We start from the raw sequence: 12,347 nt of genomic DNA, 5'->3' as shown, positions 1-12,347 counted from the left end.
ACGTCTGTGTTCTTTGTGAATCACGTCTTGAATGCTGAAGACAATACATACTTGCTATGTAAATCTATCTATGTCAAAAGTTGAGGACAACCGCTGATGATTAATAAGTAAAGCAACACATTTGGTGGAAGAATAATTGTGAAAAACAAGGGTTTTTTTTTTTTTTTTTTTTTTTTTTTTTTGAAGTCAACAAGGAACATTGGCCGGCAAAGTTGACGTAATAACAGGAATGGCGTTCTAATAGAATCTCTGCACAGATTACATACACACATCCTCATTATAGACTGTTATGCCTTTCAGCGTTCGGTCTGCAAGCCTCTGTGAATTTACTAATCGCCGCCACAATCCTCTATTTGAAACTAGTTCTGTGACCTCGTTTAGTTCTATACCTCTTATCTTTAAATCGTTGGAAACTGAGTCTAACCATCGTCGTCTTGGTCACCCTCTACCCCTCTTGCCCCCCATAAAAGAGTCCATTATTCTCCTAGATAACCTATCCTCCTCCATTCGCCTCACATGACCCCACCACCGAAGCTGATTTATGCGTACGGCTTCATCCATCCAGTTCATTCCTAATTTAGCCGTTATTTCCTCATTCCAAGTACCCTCCTGTCATTGTTCCCACCTGCTTTTACCACCCACCATTCTCGCTACTTTCATGTCTGTTACTTCTACCTTATGAATACGATATCCCGAGTCCACCCAGCTTTCACTCACATAAAGCAAAGTTGGTCTGAAAACAGATCTATGTAAGGAGAGTTTCGTCCGGGAGCTGCCTTCCTTCTTACAGAATACTGTTGATTGCAATTGCGAGCTCGCTGCATTAGATTTACTACACCTTGAATCAATCTCACCTACCATCCTGGGAGAACACACATTCTAAATACTTGAAATTATCTGCCTGTTCTAGTTTTGTATTCCCAATCTGACATTCAATTCTCTTGGATTCTTACCTTCTGACAACAATTTAGTCGTGGAAAGGTTCATTTTCATACCATACTCATTGCACCTTTCTTCAAGTTCCAAGATGCATTCGGCACAACCTGCCATTAAGATCATCAGCATAGGCCAGACTGCTTACTACATTTTCACCTACCGTATCTGAATCCCTCCCTGCCACTTCATAACGTTCATCGGATGATCAATGCGAACTATGAACAATAAAGGTGAAAGATTGCAGCCTTGTCTAGCCCCTGTAAGTACCTTGAACCAAGAACTCATTCTACTGTCAATTCTCACTGCAGCCCAATTATCAACATAAATGCCTTTGATTTCTTTTAATCACTATCACTATCAGCCACATTCAGTCGTTTTTACGATGTGGCCTCTTTAAGTCCGAAGCAAGGTAGGTTTTCATGAGGTCTCTCCATCTGGGACGGTCTTGAGCGATGTTCTGCCAATTGATCCCAGTAATCTTCCGGATGTCTTTATCCCATCTGTCCGGTGGTATTCCCCTTGGTCTGAGATGATCTTTCGGACACCACTCAAGCACAAGCTTTGTCCACCTACCATCAGTTCTTCGAGCAACATGGCCTGCCCACTGCCATTTTAGGGTAAACACCCTTTCTAAAATGTCACTGACCTTTGTGACTGACCTGATGTAATCTGCTCTCTTCCTGTCCTTCTTCGTTAAGCCTAGCATGAGCCGTTCCATAGCTCTTTGGGTTGTTCTGAGTTTTTGCTTAACAAACTCGCTCAATGTCCAGGTTTCACAACCGGAAGTCAGTACGTGGAGAACACTCTGGTCAAAGACTATCTTCTTTAGGTGGGGTGGCATGTTGGATTTGAAGATTGAAGAATTTCTTCCGTAGGCTTGCCATCCTAGTTTGATACGTCGGAAGATTTCCGGTCTTAAGTCCCCTTTCATGTTTACAAGTTGCCCAAGATAGACAAATTCATTGACCTGTTGTAATGTGGTGTTTCCCACATGCAGCTTCCCTGCTGGGGCCCATTTGTTGAGCATTACTTTGGTTTTAGAAAGGTTCATGGATAGTCCCACTTTTTGACAGTATGGCGAACATCTTTTCCCTCGGCACTTTGTGATATCCCTTCTCTAGATCTACGAAACATAAACATGTCTATTCCTCTCGTAGAATTTTTCAGTTACCTGGCGCATACTGAAAATCTGACCCTGACAACCCGTCTGTGGTTTGAAATCGCACTGGTTTTCTTTCAACTTCCTTTCAACCTCTGATCGCGACCTCCCTTCAAAGTTGCCAGTGTACGCTATGCCTGGTATACAGAATAATGAGATACCTCGATAGTTCTTGCAATCCTTCCTGTTCTCTCGCTTACAGATAGATGCAATTACTGATTTTGGTCAGCCTTAGGACTATTCATCAGCGAGGTGGTTAATTTCCCTGGACTCAATTTTTGTGTTTCTGCTGACGCACATCTCTTCATTTACACAACATTTCACGCTACTAACCACCACTAAACACGCAATGCTGAAGACAGCCCTCCACATAGGGTTGGCGTCAGGGGAGACCTCTGGATGTAAAATTAGGCCAAATCCACAAAAAGTGCCGATCCCAAGAAATTAGAAAACTCAAGAAGAAGATATTGTAGTTGATCAACTCACAGCTTCTTTCATGATGACTACGAAAAAAGAAATTTTTAAGTTAGGCGGGCAGCTTAATGGAAATTAAGTACTACGGTAAGCGTGATTCCTGTATAGCTACGGGGTCGGAAAACTAAAATGTCTAGCTAGTTTCAGTTGTAACAAAAACGAGAGTTTAGACTTTTGTGTTGGCCTAAGGCAAAATTTGCTAGTCAGTTGTCACAATAAGACGAGGAAACTAGGTAAAAAAGGGCACGTGGTGTTCCCAAGCGGCCACCCATCCAATTACCGACCACACCCAATGCTGTTTAACCCGAGTGTTCGGACGAGAACCGGTGTATTCAACACCGTATGGCCGTTAGCGAAGGAACAGCCATTAAAACATGCATACAAATGGCAATGCGAGTTCTCTGCAGATCGTTGTGGTGTGGGGGCAGAGGCAAAGGTGCAAGAGTGTTACTCTGCACCGTATGGGTACAATTTTATCCACAAAATATTCCCTTGCTGACTCACCATTCAGTACCATATCCATATAGAACATCTCTTCAATAGCTTCATAAGTTAGTCCACCACTGTGTCTTTTAAGAACTGAGTCAATTTCCTCTCGTAGCTGTGTTTGTATCTCCGTGTTCCGTGCCAATTCATATAGCACATGAGCAAGAATAAAAGACGAAATTTCTGTTCCAGTAAAGAAGAACATGAGGGCGTGTGCTGCAATATCGTCATCGGTAAACTCTGGAAAAGAAGAAACTAACGTTAGAAATCTTAAACATAACCATTTTGTGAAGTCCTTGTCCGTAACTGTGAAGTAGTTCTTATAGAAATAACTAGAGATCTCAACCTTCAGCTCCGAGTTCGGATGTTGCGATTCTATGTTTTTCCTACCCTTCTGTATTGTTTTGAACGCTGTACGCCCAGCCCTTTCCTAGAGAGGTGGATAGAAGCTTTAGAACTGCTCTTGCACAGAAGAATGCTTCGAATATCCTGGGTAGAATTAAAGACCAATGAGGAAGTCCTCAACTTGTTAAATAAAAAAATAGTGCTTCTAACAACCATCGTTCGTTCGTAATCTGTTTACGCTCCAGGGTCGGTTTTTCCCTCGGACTCAGCGAGGGATCCCACCTCTACCGCCTCAAGGGCAGTGTCCTGGAGATTCAGACTTTGGGTCGGGGATACAACTGGGGAGAATGACCACTAACTCGCCCAGGCGGCCTCACCTGCTATGCTGAACAGGGGCCTAGTGGAGGGATGGGAAGATTGGATGGGACAGGCAAGGAAGAGGGAAGGAAGCGGCCGTGGCCTTCAGTTAGGTACCATCCCGGCATTTGGCTGGAGGAGAAGTGGGAAACCACGGAAAACCACTTCCAGGATGGCTGAGGTGGGAATCGAACCCACCTCTACTCAGTTGACCTCCCGAGGCTGAGTGGACCCCGTTCCAGTCCTCGTACCACTTTTCAAATTTCGTGGCAGAGCCGGGAATCGAACCCGGACATCTGGGCGTGGCAGCTAATCACGCTAACCGCTACACCACAGAGGCGGACAATTTCTAACAACCATCAAGGAATGAAAGTTCAGGTATATCGGGCACATCATGAGACGTGAACGATGCTAACTTCTCCAACATATTGTGCCTATCCGGGGCTTCAGGGCACAATAATAATAATAATAATAATAATAATAATAATTCGTGAGGGCATCGGCCGAATGGAAAATACGTGATGAGATCTTCAGCGAATGGCCCTAGAATCGAATTCTCATCATCATCCCTACTTCAGAATAACCACGGCTATAATATTAGAGCATTCAGGTCAATGGTACGTTTGGACTAAAAGGCATTAATAAATTATTTATAAGTAGGGATCTCAGTATAGAAGAGGAATACAATGTCACTACAAATCAGAAGAATGATGTTTTAAAGTTTTATGAATATCTGATTTATTATCAACTGAGAAAGAACATCCATAATTAAAACGAAATGTGCCATATATTATTTGATCACAAAATTAAAAAAGAAGAAAAAAAGCGGGATTCATATTAATGAAATTATTATTTAATTGTCTTGTGGAATTAGTATTCCACACCGATAATCCCGATATTTAGAGGCCTTTCACTTGTTATTACCTCTATTATTCACAACATTGATAGTCATTAATTAATTAATTAATTAATCAATTAATTAATTATACATAATAATCGGCACTATAATGATCACCCTTTTGATATCATCCCAGCTTTCTATACATAAACTGGAGTTTTGAAATATTATAATTTCTTGTGATTATATTATTACGCAATCAAGGATTAAGACAGTATGTTAATTATGACAACCACATTCCAAGATATCTGAAAGTCATGTTCAGCCCTAATAACTAACTTCATTATTATTTACAAAGGTATAACAAATCGCATAGGCATGTTTCGCCGGGATTAAAATAAAATACCATTTGATCAATTAACATATAATAATACTGGGCTTATGGATGACGCGTGAACAATAACACGACATTTTACTTGTAATAATACACTCAACTACCACCAAACATATTAATATGACCCTTTATCATGTATACAAGATTATATGGAAGGAATGGTCCTTCCATTACCAAAAATAATGACAATGATACACGTTGCCCTGGATAGGGGTCGAACTCGTAGTCTTCTCACTGCAAGATGCATGTTTTAAATTTCTAGATCGGATGGAATGAACAAAATAAATTGGGAGGAAGTCTATTGTTTCTACTATATTAATTCAGTCGCGGTGACAATTAGCTACTCTATGCGTAAATGTCCATCGGATATTGTTAGAAAGTAAATGGCCATCGAACACTCCACAGTCAAGGCTTTTAACGTGCCCACAGCTTGCTTAGCCTTTGTATTCATCTGTCACTTTCTCTAGCGTAACGGTACCTCCGCACGCCTCCCTTTCATACAGTCCGGGGAAGGTATCTCTCTTTAATAAACCGCCTCGATATAAAATCGGGCCGACTCGGCTTCTTGAAGCTCACATGGTTCTATTCAACCTAATCTCAATATAACTGGCGTGGTACATTTCTTCACGCTTTGCATAAATTATCTCTGGCACATATTCATATCGCCTTGATTATCAATTGATAGATATTCACCGACCATCACTCCCAACTCAATACCACGAACACTCGCATATAATTACATAAGGGATATTAATTCATGCCACTCTATAAACAAATTTACATATTAAATTCACGATCTAAAAATTATACTTGCATCTAAAAACATCATTTGAACTCCTCATATGCTCCGTCTTATACATGACATACAAGTCATCCTCGTATTCTTTTGAAGAGGCAGAGCATCTCATCTTATCATAAGATCTGGGGTTACCTAGATGGATACCACTTCCATCCATCATAACACTTCTTGAAGACAAAATAAATCATTACAGGAATCTTATAACTAACATGCATTACTTTCCAAGGGGGTTTTAAATAAACTGCTGGTCATCATTGCCAGTACAAACTTCCTACTACACAAGCTAAAATTTTTAATCCCTCCGAACAGCCCGCGATCATCATTCACATTTTTAATCTACTTGACATGTTAATCCTAACTATTTACAGGAGGGAAAATGACCTTCAAACATAGTAAACTTGAAAATGCACTTATCTTAGGGTGATCATTCTCGTCCAAGGCAGCACACTCATAACAGCTTAAGCCGTCATCTTGCTGCCTTTGATGTCGTAAGGTCCTTGGTTCCTTTCCGGGATGAACTCCATCTTGTAGACTTCACCACGCCTAATAATCCTGGATGTATCCAACACAATGAGATGTTGGGTAGGTGAGTGACTCGTGTATCCTCTTCCCAGACCAGCGATCACTCGTTCCAATATGCAAAAGGGGAAAACACTATGGTTATAATTGGGTCACTTCGTAACACGTACTACATTCAGGCATGGTTAAATTTATCCCGAATATTGCTGAACTGTCACGTATTCACTTGCACTGTAATCCAACGTTAAGGGTAACTAACTTGCTTATTTCACATCCCCTCACAATGTAAGACAACTCACATCCACGTTTGTACTTTCAGCAGACGCTGCCCAAATTATTATTATTATTATTATTATTATTATTATTATTATGCGTGAGTCGCAATTTCCTGAACAAATTCACTTTATCAACGTTCTAATTGTAATTTCAATTGTGCTTTCACAACACTTCACTGTACTTGACTAGTAGTGGATTAATCTAGCCACACACGAATCCATCGAGCATATATTACAGTAGCTTGAATGCTACGCAGCTCTTAACAGGTAGATTATTCCTCGTTCACTATCCTCATTGATTACATGATACAAAATGTTATAAATACACGAAATTTACACAATAAGTGCACGTCAATAATCACTGCACTTAAATAATGATTTATGCAGTACTTCTGCTAGTTAAATCTCACAATTGCAGTACTTCATCACTTGATGAAAGTATTACACAATATCACAGGTCGTGCAAAATAGCAACACGTCCGAACAACACGGAAACACAGTAGATAATGGGTAAGTAGTCTCCTGTCCGATTCCTTTTGTAAAACAGAGGAAAAAATCAAGAGTGGGGGTTAACTCCGCCTTCATGTCGGGGGCCGCTTCCGTAAAAAACCGTTTATCGGCGTTGATCTGCATATCAAAAGATAGCTCTGACCTTCCATATTTTACTGATCGAATCTTATTCTCTTAGGATCGGCGGTTTAATTATAATCGTCAAAGCGTCATTTACAACTTGTGCAATGATCGACTTACGTCTTGCCGAACTCCAGGATAGGCTCACCTCGCCAGACCTGTGGCGACGTTCTGTAATTCTCTGCACCGATTCAGATCACGTAATCAATGATAAGTTGAATAACTGGAAGATGTTTCGTTGTCATCTTTAACTAAATAATTCCTTGATCACGGCAAGCTCTTATTTATGAATATTAGATGCGTAAGTCAATAGTCACATGATTCTTATTATTGTTATTAATACCGAAAATTCTGAAACAAATGAAGGTTTTGGTTGGTACCACTAAAATCACCAACAAATATTTAGGGAGTTACTTCTCCCCAAGTTAACCCGACTTATTAAGCATGGACGGCGGGCTGTCACATGACCTTCCACTCCTTCCAACTCACTCGCACAGGAGAAAGAAACATCCTAATTGCTGGCTAGCGTATGACTCGCCCTCGTCATTACGCGCACAGAGCCCCTTGTCCTCTAAAGTAGCAGCGCATCGTTCGTATACCGTGCAGCGCTGTGGCCTGCTAACTTTGCGGCAAAACGTCGTAGAATGACGCGGAAAACGGCCTATTATCGATATGGAATGTCACGATATGGTATCTAAAGTACCGTGAACGGTCACAATATCATGCAGGGGAAAACTGAAGGAAAACGGTCTATGGGGAGACGGAGATATTCCTGGCTTAATGACCTGCGTCCCTGGTATGAAGAAATTCCATTGACAATTTTAGGGCCACTGTTTCGCGAATTATCATAATCAATTGCATAGACAACTTTCCTAGGGACACAGCGTCCTAAGAAGAAGTAACTAGCTGATGTACCCGCGCTCCGCTACGGAATTCTACTATAAAGAAAATTTGGTTAAGTTCATTTGCCCCTGGCGTCAAATTAGCGGACACTGGCTGGAGATCAGTCTGTTACTTCGACTCTGTGCTGGGTGATACATGATGGGAAAATGACTACAAAAGAGTGAAGTCATGTTTATGTATGTTTATGTCGTTCTGCAACATATAATATTTCCTTTCTTTGAGGTTAACACTACTTCGGTAAATTAGTCCCTTAACAAAACATATGGTGACCCCGACGTGATAATAACACGTAAATTAACAAAAGTTACGGTAGGATAGGTAAGATTTATTTGTCAGTGAAAGATATTCGCCCACGGCCATAGAAAGGTTAGTGAAACAACGTAAGTCAATTCGGGCGTCATTTACAAAGGTGTATAATGTATAATGAATTAATGCGAAGTTTAACCGGTGAAATTGTTGATCTGGAATCGGCATAGAAGATGCTGATGAAATTGGATAGGTTAAGTGCTGACCTTTCCCCACTAGATGAAAAAACATTAGAATTAACATTGGAACAAGAGGAAGATGTTTATAACCGTGAATTCGAAGCAATTGAAATCTATAGAGATAATCTGGACGAAGTTAAGTTAAAGATGAAGAATTTATGTAACGAAAATACAGATATGGTTAGAGATCACTGATCTGATATTTCATCTGCAACTAAGAAGAATTTAAATCTACCTAAGTTGGAACTACTATTTGCTTTATGTCGCACCGACACAGACAGGTCTTATGGTGACGATGGGATAGGAAAGGCCTATGAGTGGGAAGGAAGCGGCCGTGGCCTTAATTAAGGTACAGCCCCAGTATTTGTCTGGTGTGAAAATGGGAAACCACGGAAAACCATCTTCAGGGCTGCCGACAGTGGGGCTCGAATCCACTATCTCCCGATTACTGTAGACTTAAGTTGGAACTAGCCAAGTTTGGGGTTTGGGGATGAAGGATTGGCTCGGATTCTGGAGCATGTGTAAAAGAATCCATGGCGAATGTGATATAGAATCTGAAGGTAAATTTAGGTATCTGATTCAGTCGATACAGAGAAATAGTTTTCCTGTCACTGCCGAAGACAATCCAAAGGTTGTACAGAGCATGAAGGAACTGTTTGGACGTGAAAGATCTTTTGACTGAGTATTACGTTAGGGCGCTTATTGGGTTAGTCACACATAACGTGTCCCATAAGAAGATATATCAGGGATAGCCACCTTCTATGACACACCAGAAAACTAGTTAAGAGCTTTAGAATACATAGGCGAAACCAGGTTTAAATACGGGTCAATTTTGTTCGCCCTTGTAGAATCGTGCTTACCTGAAGATCTTTAAAGGGTGTGGCTCAGAAATCATTCATCAGCGAATGAACATTTTACGAATCCACATAAAGATGAACTGGAGGCACTTCTTAATTTCCTCAAACGTGAGGAGGAGGGAGAAGAAATGATTACGTTTGCTCCGGCAGGTTTCGGTTTAGCTGGTAGGAAAAAACAAGAGAAGAGAAGAGGGAAAATTTCTGAACACATATCATTACCAACTGCGAATTCATTGTTCTCTGCAAAATTTGACGGCAAGAAGTGAAAGTGTGTGTTTTGCACCAAACCACATGAGCGCAAGAAATTTCACCCTGCTCAACAAATGAGCTTGGAAGAAAGGCGTAACAAGCTAGCAAAAGAAAACTGTTGTTATTCACGTTTGAAGTTAGTACACAGAGCCAAGAATTGCAAAGCGCACATTCGATGCCCTTTGTGCACTAACTCTCATGTTGTCATTATGTGCCCTAAACTGAATATAAAGGGCGGAAGAGAAACCTGAACTTAAAGCTCGGGAAGGCGGCAAAAACCAGATCTCCATGAACATTCAGAGTGCCACAAAGGAGGTGTTTCATCTAACAATGTGTATCAAGTAGAGGGTCCAAGCATTGATAGACAGTGGATCCCAAATATCTTACATCTTACGGAATACAGCTGAGGAAATGGGGTACAGACCATTTAAAACAACGATGACGATGTATAAGTTGTTTGGAGGCGCTGGGACCTGTGCAGAATTCCACAAGTTGTGCAATATAGAGGTGAGCAGCTGTGATGGTTCATATAGTACAACGTTGCAGTAGATTGATCAGAAGGTAATTTGTAGGAAAGTTACAGAGTTGAAATTTGATCAAAGAGATGAGAGAGAGAAAGATATGGCCCTAAGATGTGGGAACTGATACGGGTGACGTGGAAGTTCTTCTAGGAGCTGATGTTGCTAGAAATATTTTGATGGATGAAATGCATAAGCTTGAATCCGGATTGGTAGCAGTTAGGACTGCGCTTGGCTGGACTGTGACTGACAGACTGAAGGAATGGGAAAGTGACACTCTAGCTCTGTATACAACCTTACTGTTCATTCAATCTGCTTCTGTAGCTGACCTATGGAACTTGGATACCATATGCATATCTGATCCGGTGGAAAACAAGTCAAGAGAAGAAATGGAGGAAGCGGCAAGTCATTACTTTCAAAATACATTAAAAGTCAATGGGGATAACCGATATGAAGTTGCCTTACCTTGGCTGGAAAGTCGTCAGTATCTTCGGAACGGCAGTGAGATAGGGGGAAAAGAGATTGATCTCTGTTTATAATAGCCTGACCAAGGAAGAAAATTTTGAGGAATATGGAAAAGTGTTTCAGAAGTGGATTAATGAGGACATCTTTGCAGAGGTTCCAGAGGAAGAAAAACAAAGATCATTGTTATTATTTATCACAGCGAGGAATATTAAAACTGAAATCTACCACTGAGGTGAGACCCGTTTTCAATGGTTCCTGCAAGTCAAAGGACACGCTTTCATTGAACGAGTGCCACGATAAAGAACCTAATATAATTCTACAAGTAGCCACGCTTTTTTTGATGTTTCAGAATAGGATAGGGGTGATTTCTGACTGGTTATTGGTGATTGGTTACTCTTCTTGGGTGGAATGATTTAGAAGAGAATTAAAGGCACTACTTCATTGCCGAGTTGTATTTGGACTGAATTGCAGCCTATCTATGCTGGAATCCATATTGAAACACAGAGCAGACTATCGAGAGACTGCTGAAAAGTTGAGAAACTCCTTTTATGTTGACAGTATGACTTTTGTGGACAGTGAGGATTAATTATGTATGTTTAGGGGAAAATCTATAGCATTGCTGGGCAGCATGCGGTTCGATATTCTTAACTAGGAGTACACATGTCTAAATTCCTCTGAGAGAGATTACACTGAGGTGACTTTGGTGTTTGGTCTTCGATGGAATAAAGTGAGGGATGATCTTTCTTATGAACAAATTGACATATCGATAATTTGTGAGAAGATCACTAAAAGAAATGTATTAGCTGCCACCCAGAGCTCTATAGGTTTCACCTGTCCCGTCTCTCTAGTACCCAAGTTGCTGTTACAGGAATATTGGGAGTAGAAAATGAGGTGGGAAGAAGAAATTTAAGATGAAATTATGAAAAAGTTTGAAAACTGGCTTCGAGAATTGAACGTATTGTCTGATATCAAAATTCCTAGATACACAGCACCTTGTGAAACACAGGTAATATTGGAACTTCATACGTTCTGTGATGCGAGCGGCTTAATGTATGGCGCAGTTGTATTTATTCGTTCACACTATGGTCGAAACTCAAATGTAACACTTATACAGGCGATCTCCCGTGTAACACCTCAGAGGAAAACTACTATTTTTCGGTTGGAATTCTTAGCTTGTTCAATTGGAGCTCGTCTTACTTCCTCCATAAAGGCAATTGGAGATCTTTCAACTTATTATTGGACGGATTCTACAACAGCACACTGCAGGATCAAGAGGAAGGAAGTCGCGGCCAACCGGGTGAAGAAAATTAAACAATTGTCGAGCCCTGATAGTTGGAATCATGTGCGCAGAGAGAACGACCCGGCTGACGTACCCTCTACAGGCTGCTCTGTTACCACACTCCCGATGTCGAAATGGTGGGAGGGCCCCAAGTGGCTGAGATGCCCTAGTTCTTAGTGGCCTGGTAACTATATCACGCTTGATGAAGAAAAGCTCAACGAAAAGAAAAAGAAAGAAATTTCTACTCTTTTCGTTTCCTCGAAACCAGAAGAAAAATGGTTTCCTCAGTATTTTTCGAAGTTCAGAAAAGTTGTCAGGTTGACAGTCTGGATCTTGCGATTCATCTACAACACGGCAGGAAGGAGAGATTCAAAACAGC

General features: G+C 40.9%; 1 protein-coding gene across 1 annotated transcript in view; it reads right to left on the bottom strand.

The window, feature by feature from the left end:
- Positions 1–12,347, bottom strand: part of LOC136876007 (cytochrome P450 6k1) — a 100,986-nt gene that overhangs the window by 27,110 nt on the left and 61,529 nt on the right. Inside the window, exon 7 of the mRNA XM_068228302.1 lies at positions 3,074–3,295. Coding sequence (XP_068084403.1) covers positions 3,074–3,295 — 222 coding nt within the window. The remainder of the gene's footprint in view (positions 1–3,073; positions 3,296–12,347) is intronic.

This window comes from Anabrus simplex, chromosome 6 (assembly GCF_040414725.1).
Source record: "Anabrus simplex isolate iqAnaSimp1 chromosome 6, ASM4041472v1, whole genome shotgun sequence".
Lineage (NCBI taxonomy): Eukaryota > Metazoa > Arthropoda > Insecta > Orthoptera > Tettigoniidae > Anabrus > Anabrus simplex.
The sequence above is the reverse complement of the archived record's forward strand: the minus strand, read 5'-3'. Positions and strand labels throughout refer to the sequence as shown.